Source organism: Camelus bactrianus, chromosome X, assembly GCF_048773025.1.
Source record: "Camelus bactrianus isolate YW-2024 breed Bactrian camel chromosome X, ASM4877302v1, whole genome shotgun sequence".
Classification (NCBI taxonomy): Eukaryota; Metazoa; Chordata; class Mammalia; order Artiodactyla; family Camelidae; genus Camelus; species Camelus bactrianus.
The window spans coordinates 34520928-34535673 of NC_133575.1; the positions used below are offsets into that span (position 1 = coordinate 34520928).

A 14746-nucleotide genomic window follows, 5' to 3' on the forward strand; every position below is an offset into this window, starting at 1 on the left:
GAACGGAAGTTTGTAGGTGGATCTGGTCAAGTAAGCGAACGGATAATGCAACTGCTCGGGGACAGAGTGAAGCTGAGGTGTCCTGTCACCTTTGTTGACCAGTCAGGTGACAATATCACCATACGGACGCTGAATCATGAACTTTATGAGGTAATTCAGTTTAGTCCAAAGGAGCATATATTAAATAGGTCTTGTGTCTTCTGCAGCTTCTAACCAAATATAATCTAAGCAGTGGTGTAATGAATGCTGCCATGTTTCTGACTCAGTCTTCCAAATTTCAGCCTTGATTGATCTCCCTTGTTCTGTTTGGTTGCCTCACGGTGGCCTCATTTTGTACATTGTTCCTGCTCAGTGTCATTGAAAATGATGTGATGTTTCATGCCGTCTGTAAAGATTGTGACTCACATTTGAGATGGTATTTTGTGTCTGTGTGTTTTAGTGCCGATACGTAATTAGTGCCATCCCTCCAACTTTGACTGCCAAGATACACTTCAGACCACAACTTCCATCAGAGAGAAACCAGTTAATTCAGCGCCTTCCAATGGGAGCTATCATTAAGTGCATGATGTATTACAAGGAAGCCTTTTGGAAGAAGAAGGGTAGGTTGCACACACTCATGTTTAAATTGTGTTAAGTGACAGGACCACACTCTTTTAAGAACATTATCTACTCCATCCTGAACAGGAAAAAAAGATAAGTGTTTCAAATTGGTAGAGAAAGGATCAGAAGTCTCAATTTGTCCATCTCCTGATACCCCCTAGCCACACAAAATGACACCAAGAGCACGTGCTAGCAGTGAGAGAGAAGGAAGAGGTCCCTCCAGTTGAGGGGCCACTATGGCCCTGGCTCCTGCACGAGCAGAGTGAGGCAAAGGAGCACTATGGAAAGAGCGCTGCTTCCAAGTCACATGTGCCTGGGCTTCACTTGCTTACTAGCTGTGTGGCCTCAGGTGTGACACTTCACTTCTCTCAGCATCAGCCTCTGTGTAAAATGGGAACAATGAGACCTACTGTCGGGGAGTTGTGAGGATTCAGTGAGGCAGGGTCTGGTCGGAGAGGGTGGCTGTGGTTGACATGCCTTCTGCTCATACTCAAAGGACCACTTCCCATCAATTCTTCCAGGTTTCACAGGGGTGATTCCCTCTAACACACCTCTCTCTTTCCCCATGGATTCCAGGACTCCAGAGCCATCTTACAATTTTAGTTATGCATTGATCATACCTGACCTTTATGCAGAAGGTCATTTTTTAATGTGTCTGGGTGAATAGACATCCTTATATTGTCAGTGTGTATATTTAATAGAAAATAACTTCTAGGGCTGTGGCAAAGACCAATAGTCTAAAATTTGCCTTTCTCTTAGCAAAATAGTTTCCTATATACATAAAAATGTCTCTCCTAAATCTCTGATGAGGTCAGCCTCACTTTTCTGTTGATTTTCTTCTGGTTAAGATTATTGTGGGTGTATGATCATTGAAGATGAGGAAGCTCCAATTTCAATAACCCTAGATGACACCAAGCCAGATGGATCGCTGCCTGCCATCATGGGGTAAGTTAGAACCAGGTGTTCTGCATTTTCCAAACTCTGCTGGTGTGTTGGTGTGCTTGCTGGCAGAGCATGTTGTTTTGGAGTTGAGCTCAAGCAATAAGTAACCCTACAGACAATCTATCATGTTTCCATGTGTTGAACACTGGGGAACCTTACTAAGTTCACACCACTTTGAACTCATGCTCATACATTTCTTTCCCCCATAAAACTTACATGTTGAGGACAGAGTGAAAAAAGCAGCAAGACAGGCAGTGTGGTGGACAACCCCCCCTAGGGCAGAAGGTTGATAGCCATTCTGGAATGAGAATGGTTTTATCCTGTAAAACCTTCCAAAGTTAGGGTTTCTGGGCTTTATTCTTTTCTCCATTCAAGACATCACCACATAGCAAATGTTAATATGTTCATTGTTACCCTGGGATGTAAGATGGATGACCATTGGGAAGTGCAGTTCAAAGTGGAGCCAGGCCTTGAGTGTGGGGCCCTTTTTCCAATAGGTCACTCCAAGCTAGCCTTCACCAAGGATGGCCCGGGGCATGGTTCTGTGTCTGGAAGAGAAGAGCTCTTTCCTTCTCCTCCCATCCCCTCACACAGCTGCTCTGCTGTCTGGGGACAAGGAGTCCAGAGAGGGGAGCAGGGCTCCCATGAAGGAATTGCCAAGGAGTGCCGTAGCCTCCCAGTTGCCATGCCTTTTAGTCTTCTTCAAAGCTGTACAAACAAAAGAGATATTTATTCTACCACATTTGCAATAAAAGAGCACAGGGTCCATAGCAGTTGAGTGACTTTTGGAGACCAGTGCTTTTCCCCTTCACCCATAGGAGAGTTGAGCTCATGTGCATTGCACCACTGAAGGGAAATGACAAAATCAGAAGGAGCAGACCCATGGCCCTAGGGACTTAGAAAGCAGGCTGTGCTACTGGCCTGCCAAGAGGACATTTTGTAACCAGTCCTCTGGCTGAAAAATATAAGAAATAACACCAGCCTCACAGGAAAGGGCAGGGGTTCATGACGTAATTACTACAGGAACATGGCGCCCTCTTCACCTCTAACCCCACTGGGCAAGAAGAGACAGAGATTGTTTGGGCAGTTTGTCATCACTTTCTATGTGCCAAAGAAAAGCAAGAGGTTGAGGTTGAGGTTTCAGGAGACTGTCAGTCAAGACCAATCCAACTGCAGATGAAAGAACATTGACATTCTTCTTACCCTGGGAGTTCAATTTTGTGGCATCTGCTCTTCTGGGCTTTTCCCAGCTTTATTAACAAGGACATGTATCACTGAAGCCTCCTAGATGGTAATGGAGTTATTTAGCTAGTTCCTAAAAAGTGATATTCTAATCTGTTTTATCTGGACAATTGCTTCCGCCCTGTTCTTGCCTTGCAGCTATATTGCCTTCACCCTGCTCTTTGCTCTGGGCAATGAACATCTTGAAGATAGGGGTGGTATAATTGCCCAGCACTGTTTGTTTATAACTAGTGCCTTTTGGAAACTAGAAAGGACCTTGTACTTTAAAGCTGCGAAATGTTCCCAGCCCAAAACAGGGTGCTTGATTTCCTCAATAAAACACCAAAGGAAGTTAAAAGAGAGTTGTCCATAGTTAGAATTAGATCAAAGAGGTTATTTCATTCTCAACTTGAGATTTGACAGAAATAGCCAAGAGCAACTGCCCTTTAGAAAAGGAACTGTAGAAAGCACAGATCTGAAAAGCTTTTCAGATAAATGATTGTCGTTCATCGCATATTGGTGATTTTCATTGAAATACTGCAAAAGTCTAAAATAATTGATTCTTGCATAAACCCCCCAATTTTTTTGATTTTTATTTTTTATTGAAGTAAATCGATTTACGGTGTTTCAGATGTACAAACCTAAAATTTAACTGAAATCATTATTAGCAAGCCACAACATAAAGTGTTAGTTAAATCAAGCAAAATTATGACTCTATCCCGTAAAGTTCAGTAGTTCAAATTTCTTGAATAGTCCACAACTTCCTCTGAAATACTATTCTCTGGGTTAACACAGATACAGTTTGTATCTTTGCTTCCCAGAATGATCTCGAATAACAATTCTAAAGGAATTGCCAATCAAAGTGAGGGACAGTTTAATTGGGGGGACTGAGGGAGAGGACGAAATATCTGTTTTCAGCCCTTGCATTTTCAGTCCTGATCTACTTGTCTTTTTGATCTAGAGCAACAACAACAAAATACACTTTTAAAACTTCTTTTAGATGGAGAAATAATTTCATTGTCCTTTATCTCATTTGGATTTTTGAAAGCTTCCTAATAATAGCTTAACTAAGGATTTCTTGTCACAATTCAGTTCTTTAAAATATACATGCAATTCGTAATATCAACATAATAAATAGAATCTATTTGATTAAAGGGAAGCAGACAGATTATAACTGAGTTTGACTGAGTCACTGAATTTGAGGGCTGTGCTAGGCCAGTTTCCTGGGAAGCCACCTTGGAGATGGAGATGCGGGTGCAGGAAGTTCATCGTGCAGTGCTCTAGGGAGCACTACCCATGGGGAAGGGAAAGAATCAGGGTTGGGCAGAGAGGGAGGCCTCAGCCATCCCATGGGAAGCTCTGGAGCTGGAATGGCCCTTCAGAGGGATCCTGCACTGAGGCCAGGGGGTGGGTCTCGGTACCCACTGCCCTCTGGAGCCAGCCATTCTGGGAAGGGGTGGGACCTTGAGCCAGGAGGTTCTCTGCAACAGAGTGCACTTGCTAGGGAAGGGTTCAGCTGTGAGCTGAGGGTAATGAGTGTTTGGTCCTGAAGAGGGATCTGGATGGCTCAGCATGGCATCCACTACAGGCATGGACTGATATTTGTTTTTCCAACTTTTAGCAAGTACTTGGCCGAAGGCAACAGTCATTACCAGGATAATCAGTTAATGCAACATTAATTCATCTAACACTCGATTTCCTACTGGATGCCAAGAACTGGGCTAAACGTTGGGGGTAAAATATTGAGTAGGAGGTGACCTGTCATTTAGGAGCCCACAGCCTAGCAGGGCTTTTGGACATAGGGGCAGCTGAAGACAGCATGGCATTTGCTCTGCTAGAGGGGAATAGTGGGCAAGTATGGGAGCGTTTATTAATGCCGAGTAGGTGGAGGCAAGAATGCTTGAAAAAGAAGAGGCAACTCTTCAGATAAACCATTGTCACATAATCATTCAAATGTCACCTCTCTCTCCAGCTTCATACTTGCTCGAAAAGCTGACCGCCTTGCTAAAGTCCATAAAGAAATACGGTAAGAATTTACATCTGAAACGTAAAGGGTTAGCTTTGTACTGAACTTGTTGCCCTAACAACTGTATAATAGCGTTATGAAAAACGCAGTAATTAATTAATATCCTCAAAATCCCAACAGATCATCTTTTTTGTATTCTTCTATGCCCCCTTGACTCAGTCCTTGCTCATATGCTTATAGGAATTTAGTTTTACGTATTTGTGTTCATTTTACAGTAGTTGAGAGGCAGGGTTTCCCAGTGAGATGGATGGAGAAAAATCATACAAAACGTTAGCTGTGAGAAGAAGCTTTAGAGGCCAAGTCCCAATCACTTTGCGAGACCATTATCCCTTTTCCAGGGTTCTCTGATGTACTTTTTCTAAAAAGCAAATCTATACATAAGTGTTCCAACTTGATTGTCTAGGACACAGCTCTGATGTTTGCTTCTCCCAAGAGCTTCCTAGTATAAAACAATTATCTCAGGACAATGGCTTTCTTCGTTCTCCCTTTTCTCTTTCTGTCTTGTTGTATTTGTTTTGCCTTGGATTCCTTGGTTCAAATAAACTCTTATCTGGAAACACTCATTAGGCTATTGGGGAACTGCCTCTGGAGATTTCTGGGCTTCCCTTCTTTCAGGTGGCCCTAAATCCTTTGTCAGCTTTTGAAGAGGGCCAACACACACACAAATGTATATTTCCATCTGCATTTAATTTAAAAATTAAGCAGCAAATCCACTAGCAGCTCTTTCTTTGAAAGTTACTTTGATGACTTTGCAAGTCAGGGAAGTGCCGCAGAAATTCCCACATTTGCACACGGATTTATTTATTCAAGCAAGCATGAAATTTGATGTCAGGAAGGGAACTACTTTAGTGTCCACCCATTCCCTCAACAGAGGAAGAATTTGGGGTCCAGTGATGAGAAATGATTTGTCCAAGGCTCCACAACCAGCTTGTCACAATGTCAAGAATAGCGTCTAATGGGTCCTTTTTTTCATTATGCCACCCTAAGCTTGACATTTTCTTTTGGATTTCCTGCTTTCCCTCCTTATTAATAGCAAAATAAATACCAGCATGGATGTAGATATTTGGGTTATGATTCCACATAGTGGCTGAACTCAAAAATTTTTATAAGTCAAAACCCTTAGAACTCTGAATGTCATTGACTGAAGCAATGGTTCCCAGAACCAACTGCATCAAAATCAAAAGAATGTTTGGAAAATATATTTTTCCAAGGCTGAACTACATTGTAGGTTGATAAGATTTTAAGTTTCACTCTATATTAATAAAGATTTTATTACATGTACCAAAAATAAGTTAAGCATTTAATAATGATTAGGCTCTTCAGAAGATGATGTCAATACTTTTGTTTTCTAAGTGACTCCAAATGTCAGAATTATTTCTTGTAACACTCATGTGAAGTAGGTGAGACTCAGTCATCTAACTCATCATAGAGTAGGAAAGAGGGTACCATACTAGATTGAGGATGGATTTTGATTCAATCAATTGTGTTGAGCACTTAGTACAGGCAGGATGCTCAGGAGAACAAGCCCTCAGCCGTGCCATTAATTAGCTGAGTGATGTTGAACCAGTCTCTTCAGTGCTCTGAGTCTCAGCCTCCTCATGTCTGGAATGAGGAGCTTGGACTAGACACAGAGAGACAGACAGGTGGACAATAGTCTTGAGACTTCTAGTTCTGTCTTTCCTTTATCTTTATTGATCTGTAGTATGAACAGCTCCTTGAAGGAAACCAAACTTTGCCTGTCTGTACTGGAACTTAAATAGCCACCTAATGCTGTGTGACATCTCCTCAGGAGTGGCACTTTTCTGTCCCTTAAAACCTTCCATGGTAAAATGGTGTCAGTAGGCAACGTTTATAATCCCTCCTGCTCCTCTTGACTTCACGCTATATAGCCACGAGATAGAAATTCTGCGAGGTATAAAAATATTGTAAGCGTGAACATTTGGATTAATTTATAGTTATATTTTGTCCCACATTATTCAGAGAAATTGGAGACATGTTTTAAAAATATTTTCTAATATAATTGGCAACATTAAATTGTCATTCGTTTAAAATCTGTTTATTGCTAGGAAGTATAACCTTCCTTTCTTTCCCTCCTCCCTGCCAAAATTTTTTTTTTGGCCATTTCTCTCTTTAGCTTTTCATGCTTATCTTACAGATTTGAATTTAACGCTTTGCCACATTTTTAAGCACATTTTTTCCAATTGCTTGTTAGCCTGTAACAAATAGTTTGGAGCACTTTCAATATTTAAACTATATAAAGACTAAAGAAGGTAAATACCTAAAGTATATAACTGGATCAGTGTGATGAACCTGTTCAAACAAATCCTGAAAGAAAACCATTCATTTCTAAAATGGGGGATTTTAGTAAATTAGAACTTTTTAGTTTCACCATGAGTGGTTGTGAGTGTAAAATGTATCTGTTTCAAGAAGTGCTTAGATCAATTAAGCTATTGATTTTTAAGATATAATATGTGCCACGTTCTGTGCTAGTCATTTACATAATGAATTATAAGGGTAACCAAAGACTGTTTGAGGTAACATCTCAGGGCACATCGTGCCCACTCCTCCAGATACCCTTTGGAGTACTGTGTCCACAGGCCGTCCTGTCAAGGGACAGATTACTAGCCTGGAATGACCATAGGCCTCTCCTGGTAGAGCATATTTTATGTTATGTTTAAAGGATTAAATGAGCTTTATGTGTTTGTAGATGTTTAAGTATAGGATAGTTAAAAGACAGCATCATACTTACTATATAAAAGGGGTTATTTTAGAATTCTAGAAAAGTGGCTTAGAATCAGTTCCTAAAACTGAATTTAATTTAATTTCATTCTCCCCATTTGAATCTTGAATTGATACAGTTTTGGGTAGTGAAAGAGGTAAAAAGTAAAAGAGAAGAAAAATTCTGTTGAATCCTCAAATCAAATGACTGTATTGAGAAAAAGAGGGTTAATTTAAGTGCAAAGATTGCTGGGACTGTTTATTTTGTGGAGTTATAGAAGGCCATTGATTTTAATTTTTCCCTTAATAAATCTGGTTCATTGGCAAGAGCCCTGAAACTCATTGTCTTTATTCTATACTCATCAGTTATTGCTTCTTTAACCTGTTTTTGTTCTTTTCTATAGGAAAAGGAAAATCTGTGAACTGTACGCCAAAGTGCTAGGATCCCAAGAAGCATTACAAGTAAGAAATCCCCGACTTTAATCCCCAACAGGTTCTGCTCTGTTTGCTCTAAGTGGTAAAGCAAAGAAGATTCTGGTTTCCTGACAGTCTTATGAAGAGAGCATAAAGGGATATGCTTACTGGAGGATTACCTTCAGCAGTCACAAAAGACCATTAAAAGCTGCTGTCAGTGCTTGCAACTTCTGATGCAGCAGTTCCTTGGGCTGTTTAAATGTTCACTGGGTAACGGGCAGCCAGTTGTAACGAGAGCCTGGAGCTGCAGATATCTCCAGGGTGGGTGAGATCAGTTCCCCGAACGGAGGGCCTGCCCTCTTGTCAATGTCAACTGACTGCTGCAAAGTAGAATCGCAGCTACATCATCATTTGTTGGCGAAGGCACAGTAGTATATACTTGATAAGATAGACCGAATCTCGACTCTCTGCCCAGGTTAAAGTCATACTAATTTGTTTTTCCATCTGCAGACTCAATTCACAGTTCATTTAGGAATTTCAGTGCTTTCAATCCACCAGTGAAAGCAATTATGAGAATGAAATTCTTTTTGAAGACCCTACCGGATAGCTGGGGGCTCTTTCAGGGGATTATCTCTGAACTGTTCAAAGAAGAAACTTGCAGAGTGTGTTAGGGAAATCGGAGAAGGTTCTCTCATGTCCCTTGGGAAACTTTTTTTTATCTTTGTGTACCCTTTTTAGCACTATTCCCATCATTCACATTTTCAGCTTAGAGAAGTGGTTCTGAAAAAAAGCCTTTCTTAGATACTATGCTTTTCTCCTACCTCCTCCCTTCTACCCTTTTTTTTCCAGCAGTAATGCCTTGGTAGATGGGGAAGTAAAGTCTATTATTTAGAAAATGCAGAGATTCGAGCAGACCTTTCCAGAACCTGATTGTTGATGGGGTCTTAAAATGAAAGACTTCAGAATCTGTGTGGAGATGCCCTATCTTCCAGATATTGGAATACTTCGTGTCTCTCTTAGGCAAGAGGTTGAGAAAGTCAAAGTAGACACATTTTGTCAGTTGGTACCCAGCAAAAAGCCATTTACTTGCTACTGTCGTGTTTCCCCTTAAGTTGGAAAAAGAGGGCTGCTTTTTTTTTTAAGTAAACTTTTTGTTAAAAAATGATAGAGCCTTTATTGTTGACTGGCAGCATTTCAGTTTTGTCTTCCCTTTGAAATATCCTCCCCACTGAACTGCAGCCGGTGCACTATGAAGAGAAGAACTGGTGTGAGGAGCAGTACTCCGGAGGCTGTTACACCGCCTACTTCCCCCCGGGGATCATGACTCAGTACGGAAGGTACTATCTAGACCCTCTACCGACTGATGCAAGATGTGCCCCGAACTTAACAAAGAAAGAAAGTAGATAAGCAAAGCTCAATGGGAATTTTAGAAAGAAGAATCAGCATTCCTATTTCTAATGTCCCAGGTAGTCAGTTTGTAGATTTCTGGATGTCCATAGGAAAATAAGTCCATCTGTACATAGAACAAACAGGAGCTGACATCACACAGAACAATCGCAGAACACTGGTGAGGACTTCAGATGTCAACAGTACATGTGAGAATTCTGCAAGCTGCAGTGTCCTCCTGGGGGCCTCCTGGGGTCAACTGAACATTTAGTCTCACAACTATCCTAGGCTCTTGGGCACCATTCTGCATAGAAGGACATGGGCTAAACGTGTCTTGCCAGCAGAGCAGTATCAGACATTCCTCTTCACGGAGAAGCACCCTCTCTGTATACGGCTCAGGTGTGAGGAGGTGATATACACACAGAGTGGGAGAATTCACCTAAGCCTAGAGCCCCATGCCTCATAGGAGCCACTGTCTCTTATAACGGCCTCATAGGTAGCGTCCAGGGTCCCCGCAAAGGCCATGCCCAGTTACAAGGGGCACCACATGCAAGAAAGCCCAAAGTTATAGACTCCTACCAGAAATTTACAATTCATGACAGTTTTCCCAGCCCAGGTACAATTTACCAATGTGAGTGTGGAAGGGAGCCATTTTTACCACAAGCAGTGTTGCCTGGTAAGATACATGATGTTATACCTTCATCAGGTTTCTAGAGAAATAGAACTAGAAAGTTAACTCAAGGCCATGTTTGTCCACAGAGAAGGAAGAAGGGTTTGTTAACCTTTTTCTTACAAGAGCTTTTTGTTGGTTTTTTCTTAATTAAGCAATGATTTTAGATCAGTTTTAGGTTTCTGCAAGAATCAATCATTTTAGACTTGTGCAGTATTTCAGTGAAAGTCATTAATATCTGATGATTAAATATTTCATGGGAAAACCTATTTAGGTCTTGGGTGCTTTTTACAACTCCTTTTCCTAAGGGAAGTTAGTGTTGGCTATTTCTGTTACATGTCAAGTTGAGAATGAATAGCCTTTGTTAGTGATAACAGTATTGATTAAATGGAGTTGTTCTGGAGTCAAAGGAGAAGTCTGGAAGATGGGACTAGGAGCAGGAACAGATGAAGTCAAAGATTCCTGAGTTGGAAAAAGGCATGACAGTGGGTTGAGGTGAAGGCCTTCAGGGTGGAGGTATGCAGTTTAGGAGATTTCATGGAAGTGGCTGCAGATGTGGCAGGGGTCAAAGCCAACAGGGTAGGAGGGGACAGTTGCTCATTGAGCCCAGCCCTTCCATGGTTCTCCCCACCAAGACCTCTTCATATGAAAGGCCCATTCCACTACCCTCCATCAGTCTCCAGATAAACCCAGGGAAGCTAACTGTACAGAGGTTGTTTTTTAAGGAGACAGATGATCAATCTCTCAAATTTCTCCTTTGCTGGAAATCAGTTACTCTCTCTGTCTTCCCATTCACCACCACGGTTCCTCCCAACACCCTGGGGGTACGTGCATGGCTGGGGTCTTCAGTTAGATGTGATCTCATGAAGAAGTCGGCCCTAAGAAAGACCTTGGGTAGCAGAACAGACTGCAAACAGGAAACACACAGCAAATAAATCTAAGTGTGGATTTAATGCATGTTCTTAGAGTCTATTTCCGGCCGGCTAGAAAAAGGTTAACATCATCTTTAGTGACTGATGATCTGGCAGCCTGACTCTGTGACTTGAAAGTTCAGATCCTTGGGTGCAGGCCCAGGAAACAGGGAGGAGCATTTCACCTTTGGCTGAGTGGCATGGGAGTTTTGGAAACAATTTGAGTTTCTTTTGCGGGGTAAGTGAGGGCAGCGATTGGCTCATTTATCCTCAGCACCTTCCTAGTTAACTCTGTGTGACCTCTCTGTTTCCTTGAAGGGTGATTCGCCAGCCAGTAGGCAGAATTTACTTTGCTGGCACGGAGACTGCCACACAATGGAGCGGTTACATGGAAGGAGCAGTAGAGGCCGGGGAACGGGCAGCTAGAGAGGTAAGAGGAGAAGCCGAGTCCCCCTCCCTCCCGAGTCCAGCACCATATTGGGCATCTGGTCTTTCTAGATCTTGACACTGATCATCTATATGTCCACTTCTCTGCCCCTCACTCCACTCCTGAGGCTTATCTGTGGCCAGCAGAGCCTTGAATCTGTTCAAACTACAGAACCTCACTTCATAATACCATGGCCACTTTCTTTCAGATCTTGAATGCTCTGGGGAAGGTGTCAAAGCAAGACATATGGGTCAAAGAACCAGAATCATCGGTGAGTTCGGTGGCTCCCTCTCCATAGACCAGTAATTGCATGTAGAAATCTCTCATCTTCTAGCCTCTAATGTAATTGTAGTTGCCACCTCCAGGGCAGAGCCATGTCCTGATTTTACAGATATGTTTTGTCCCACCTTGTCTGTGCAAGAGTTTTCTGCTACTGAGCTCTGTTCTTTCATCCAGGATGTTCCAGCTGTAGAAATCACCCACACCTTCTGGGAGAGAAACCTGCCGTCCGTGTCAGGCCTGCTGAAGATCATCGGGTTTTCCACATCCATAACCGCTCTGTGCTTTTTGGCGTACAGATTCAGGCCGCTGAGCCGATCCTGAAGTTTCGGCTTCGTGCTGTCTGCTTACTCTTTCCCAGCACCATCAAAAGCAAAACCTTGACAAGTGTAATGGCTGTGTCATCGGATCATCTTTAAATGCGCTGATTTAACCCTTTAGTTTAATCTCCATCAGTGGATCACTTCATTAATTTCAGTAAGATCAAGTTCCATCAAGTGATTTGTCTGTAGACCACCTCGTGTTGATTGGTAGAAAATAACCTTGTGATCAGTTCCTTAACTTCAAAAAGTTAAAGTTGACGTGCTCATAAGAAACAGTTTCTGTGTCCTGTTTTTCTCCCCTTTAACACAAAACACCAGACAATCGCAGAAATGCAGCATTTAACTTTCTCTCTGTGGAGGTTGAGTTGGTTGAGGCCCAGCCTGTGTGACTGGCCCTTTAAGTCCTTAGCAAAGGGTGAAGTGTAGGCCCAGAGCTCGGGGGCTCACAGTTTCCTGGGGTGAGCAACTCCCACTTAGGATGAGCGAATAGCAAAGGAAAGGATTAGACGTAGGATTCAGGCCCTCAGACCAGTGAGGGGACCATATCTTGTGGGCTGCTGTGTCAGGCCTCTCCTGACCACTTCTAATTCCTGTGACGTTTCCAGACATCTAGTCTTCATGCTAGTTTCTTTGTCTTTTTCCTCTTTTTCTTCTTAAAGAGGACAGCGTTTACCAAGGTCCAATGTTTAAATTGACTCGCTGTGACTTTTGTGTAGCTCCTCAGGTGAGCAGAGTAAAATAGTGGCAAGACTGTCCCCCAGGAGGCCTCCCTGATTAGCTCCAAATGAGACCAAAGGCAGTCGGCTTCTTCTCATTCTCCTAGAAGGTGGCTAGACATCACTTCATTCATTGTTGATGATAACATTCTCTGCCAGTTTCCGGAAAGTGGTATTTTCCTTTTTTCAAGTAGACTCTGGCTGAAGGCCCCAAGTGGCATATATTTTTTTCTCTTTCCCTATGGCCATTGTAAAGCAGATTTGTTAACTTAAATATGTCTTCAATGTGGTTACCTTAGAGTGAATATCGTCATGCCAGTTTCTCTCTAATAAGTGCTAAAATACACATGACAAATTTCTAATTGTTCTTTCTTAAGACTATCAAATACAGAAAGGAAATTAGGCCTCTTATTATAACCTCACTTGCTTTAGTTATTTTATAAAAGACATGAAATTGAGTGATCTTATATGTGAAAACTAAATTCTCTGTCTTAGGAGAAATGTGGGCTCAGAATAGTGCTCACCTCTTGTCTTTCCCCTTTTAAAACCTGTCAGATTTTTTAAAGCCCCTTTCAGAGGTTTCAGCCATGAAGTACTTGTTTTTTTTTCATACAGTTAATCTGGGAAAAATCAACACAAATGTGATCAAATAAAGCAGTTGAGAAGATTCCATGGCCTCAGTTACCCAGGTGGTAGATACCCAGTAATACCTTATCCCACAACATGGATGAATGAGGCATTTCATTTTAAATGCGGCTTCCAGATAGCTGAAGCTTTTTATTTTATGTGCCCCAATTTTTAGATAAATAAAAATGTTGATGGGCCTGTTTCCACATGGTATTACATAAGAAGCTAGATTCAAATTCACTTTTTTATTAATCAAGTCAATCATTATGCACCTTGATTATCTTATACTTTTATAATAGAGCATACCATTTATAACAGTGATACCATTGTCTTTGCTCCTGGACTGAATGTCACACGATTGTTTTATAGCTGGTGAGCCTACTGCTGCTTCCTTCTCCCATGTTCAGTATTTTATTTCATAGCCTTGTTATCTCCATTATCTCCCAATAACAACTTAATCTGCTATTTTTTTATTCAATGGGAATTAAAGATTGCCAGAGGAACCAACCCCAGTTTATTACATAATTAACCTTAATCTTATCTTAAATCCAAAATGAAGTCCTAAGAGCAAAGAGCGGGATCTTTCTGCCACTCTTCACCTTGCAGTTGAAAAGCATTCTAGCTGACTTAGGCATTTGGGTGTTATCTTGGACATGCTCCGGTACATAAGAAGTTGCTGTATTTTATACCAAACTGCTTTGAGAAATCACATCCCTGATCTGTTTCAGTTGTTTCTGTTTGCTTAGTGATTAACTCAGTTCTGACACACCTTTTGGGAAATGCTGACTTAAACTTACTTGGCAACAGTTTTAACAGTCTATTAAGCTACAGATTGAGTATCCAAAATGAATACTAGCCCAAATGTGCCTAGACATGAACTTGGAGCTGAGAACTCTACATGAGGTGGTCCAACACCAAGATGCCCTAGGTCTTCCCTTCCACCCAGAAAAACACGAGTTAGTTTATGCTGCTGATAGAGCCTGGCCCTACAAGGACATCTGCTTCACAGTTTTGAAGGCTGAAGTGCCCTTGGTCCATAGCAAGGTTGAAAATGAGATTTAAAAAGTTAATCTCTTTGTCACCACTGTTAAATAAGGACTTATACTTGCCTGGAGAAAGAAAATATCGAAGGACCGTGAACTATGTTTAGTTTATGAACTTGGTGCCTAATGTTCTGTCTGAAACGTGCCCCAGTGCTACATGTGTGCATATGTGTTGCCACTGAAGTACGATTTTGCCTGTGTGGTACTGTTTTGTTTATTAATAAAGTGCACTGTCACCCCTGATTCAGACCTGGCTCCTCTATTGAGGTGATGGTTCGAAGATTAAATGGCTTCTTGCAGCAGGAGGTCACAGTGAGGCATTGTCCATGGAGGATGGGCTTAAAAAGCCACTTGGTATTGACTCGAAATTCTCAAAGTTCTGTTTGACATGTTTTTTCAAGTTTTCCTGGGTGCTGATTAAAGGCTAGAATATTGTCTGCCTG

General features: G+C 41.7%; 1 protein-coding gene across 1 annotated transcript in view; it reads left to right on the forward strand.

Annotated features, from left to right (window-relative positions):
• The window catches only part of LOC105079347 (amine oxidase [flavin-containing] A), a 71378-nt gene extending 56832 nt beyond the window's left edge, over positions 1-14546 (forward strand). Inside the window, exons 7-15 of the mRNA XM_010968051.3 lie at positions 1-150; positions 440-599; positions 1449-1545; positions 4736-4789; positions 7912-7969; positions 9161-9258; positions 11207-11318; positions 11524-11586; positions 11772-14546. Coding sequence (XP_010966353.1) covers positions 1-150; positions 440-599; positions 1449-1545; positions 4736-4789; positions 7912-7969; positions 9161-9258; positions 11207-11318; positions 11524-11586; positions 11772-11918 — 939 coding nt within the window. The 3' untranslated portion in view covers positions 11919-14546. The remainder of the gene's footprint in view (positions 151-439; positions 600-1448; positions 1546-4735; positions 4790-7911; positions 7970-9160; positions 9259-11206; positions 11319-11523; positions 11587-11771) is intronic.
• The last annotated feature ends 200 nt before the right edge of the window (positions 14547-14746 follow it).